The sequence below is a fragment of the Euprymna scolopes genome, chromosome 46, assembly GCF_053919585.1.
Source record: "Euprymna scolopes isolate OS-2025 chromosome 46, ASM5391958v1, whole genome shotgun sequence".
NCBI lineage: Eukaryota > Metazoa > Mollusca > Cephalopoda > Sepiida > Sepiolidae > Euprymna > Euprymna scolopes.
Genome location: NC_136527.1, coordinates 216,275,250 through 216,276,801, shown reverse-complemented (window position 1 = coordinate 216,276,801; position 1,552 = coordinate 216,275,250). Strand labels below are relative to the sequence as shown.

General features: G+C 38.6%; 1 protein-coding gene across 1 annotated transcript; it reads right to left on the bottom strand.

Moving 5' to 3' along the window:
• Positions 1–390: 390 nt before the first annotated feature.
• LOC145270360 (uncharacterized) lies at positions 391–780 on the bottom strand. The gene has a single exon (XM_080126010.1). It carries the CDS (start codon positions 778–780, stop codon positions 391–393), a length of 390 nt encoding a protein of 129 aa, XP_079982136.1.
• Positions 781–1,552: the final 772 nt, after the last annotated feature.

The following is a 1,552-nucleotide window of genomic DNA, read 5'->3' as shown; positions in this document are numbered from 1 at the left end:
AGCTCCTTTGTGTTACTGTGGCGGGTCTTACAGGCCCTTGCCTCAATATGCGCCCACACACTGAAATCAAGGGGGTTCAAATCTGGCGACTGTGAAGGCCAAAAGTGTTTGGGCCAGAAGCTCATGTTAGTCTCTAACCAGTTCTGCGCAATTTTGGCGGTATGTGCGGGTGCGCCGTCCTGCTGGAACACGTAATCTGCTTTCTTGGTAATCTTTTTAACCCATGGAAGAACTTTAGTTTCCAAAATGTCTTTGTAAACAGCGGAGGTTAGCCTGTATCCCTGTTCAAACCACACCGGGGGCATCTTCTCCCCATTGGATGCTACGACCCCAAGCATCATGACAGATGCTGGATGCTTAGTGGTTGACACTCTCTTGTGGTTAGAGACATCATTCCCAAAGCTGGTTGTTCTGCCTGTTGAAGACTGGATCGACAGTGAATGTTTTCTTATCGGAGAAAATGAAGATACGATTCCCGTGGCTCTTTAAGTCATTCAACAGGCGGGTGCTCCTCTCCAGACGTTTATGAATCATTGCAGCACTCAAGAGGGGTTTCTTGGAACGTCTTAGACTCTTTCCCCCCATGCTCTTGACCACCCTGGACACTGTGGATACAGAAATCTTCATCTTTTGTGCCAGTCTTGTCATTTTCAGTTCAGGATCATTTTCAAAGGCCTTTTTAATGGTTCCACGCCTAATTTTTTGAGGCCTTCCTGATCGAGGTCGATCCTTGAGGGTCTCCGAGTTATTCAGACGTTGGGCAACACGATAGACAGTCATTCTACTGACGTTTAGTAGCTTTGCAATGTTAGTTTGTTTGCAACCCGCACGCAGCAAAATGGAGATTTCATTTCTTTTTCCTTCCATTCGGTTGTACTTATAATTTAGGATTTTCTCAGGAGTCAATATTGTATCTGCAATTTATAAGTATTAATTTGACGTACTCAAATGTTAGTTACAATCAATAATAATACATGAATTTATAAAAATAGAAATGTAACAGGACTTATTCAAAACCCGGTAAAACCTGTTTGAAAAAGATGGTCTCCCTCATCACGTCGCATCTTTCGGTATATTCATCTTTGGTGGCCAAAACGTTGTGAATAAAAAAAAAGAAAAAAAAAAGATGAAAAACAACAACTAATAAAGATGAGACTAATAGTCCGAAATAAAAATTAATAGGGGAGGTGCTATCTTTATGCGGCATACGTACTATTTTAAAGAGGAAGGCGCTTCTTTTATCAAACATTTTATAAAGAAAAATCCCATCCTCAATTTTTATATCTAAATCCAAAAATGTAGCCTGTTGTCCTCTATGTTCACAATTCAATTTTAATTCGTTTGGATATATAAGATGTTTATTTTTTTCGAATTCATCGTTATCGTTTATGCATATAAGGTTATCTATAAATCTCCTACACCCATGAAAGTTATATGTTTTAGATATATCTGTTTTTAATAGTGATGACATACATATATATATACTCGAGTCTATGTAAATACAAATTTGCCCAAATATATATATGTATATTTGTGTGCAAAAGACAGTTAA

Bases quoted from the DNA above. Each gene is read 5' to 3' on its own strand.
- LOC145270360 (XM_080126010.1), bottom strand. From the start codon at position 780: ATGACTGTCTATCGTGTTGCCCAACGTCTGAATAACTCGGAGACCCTC.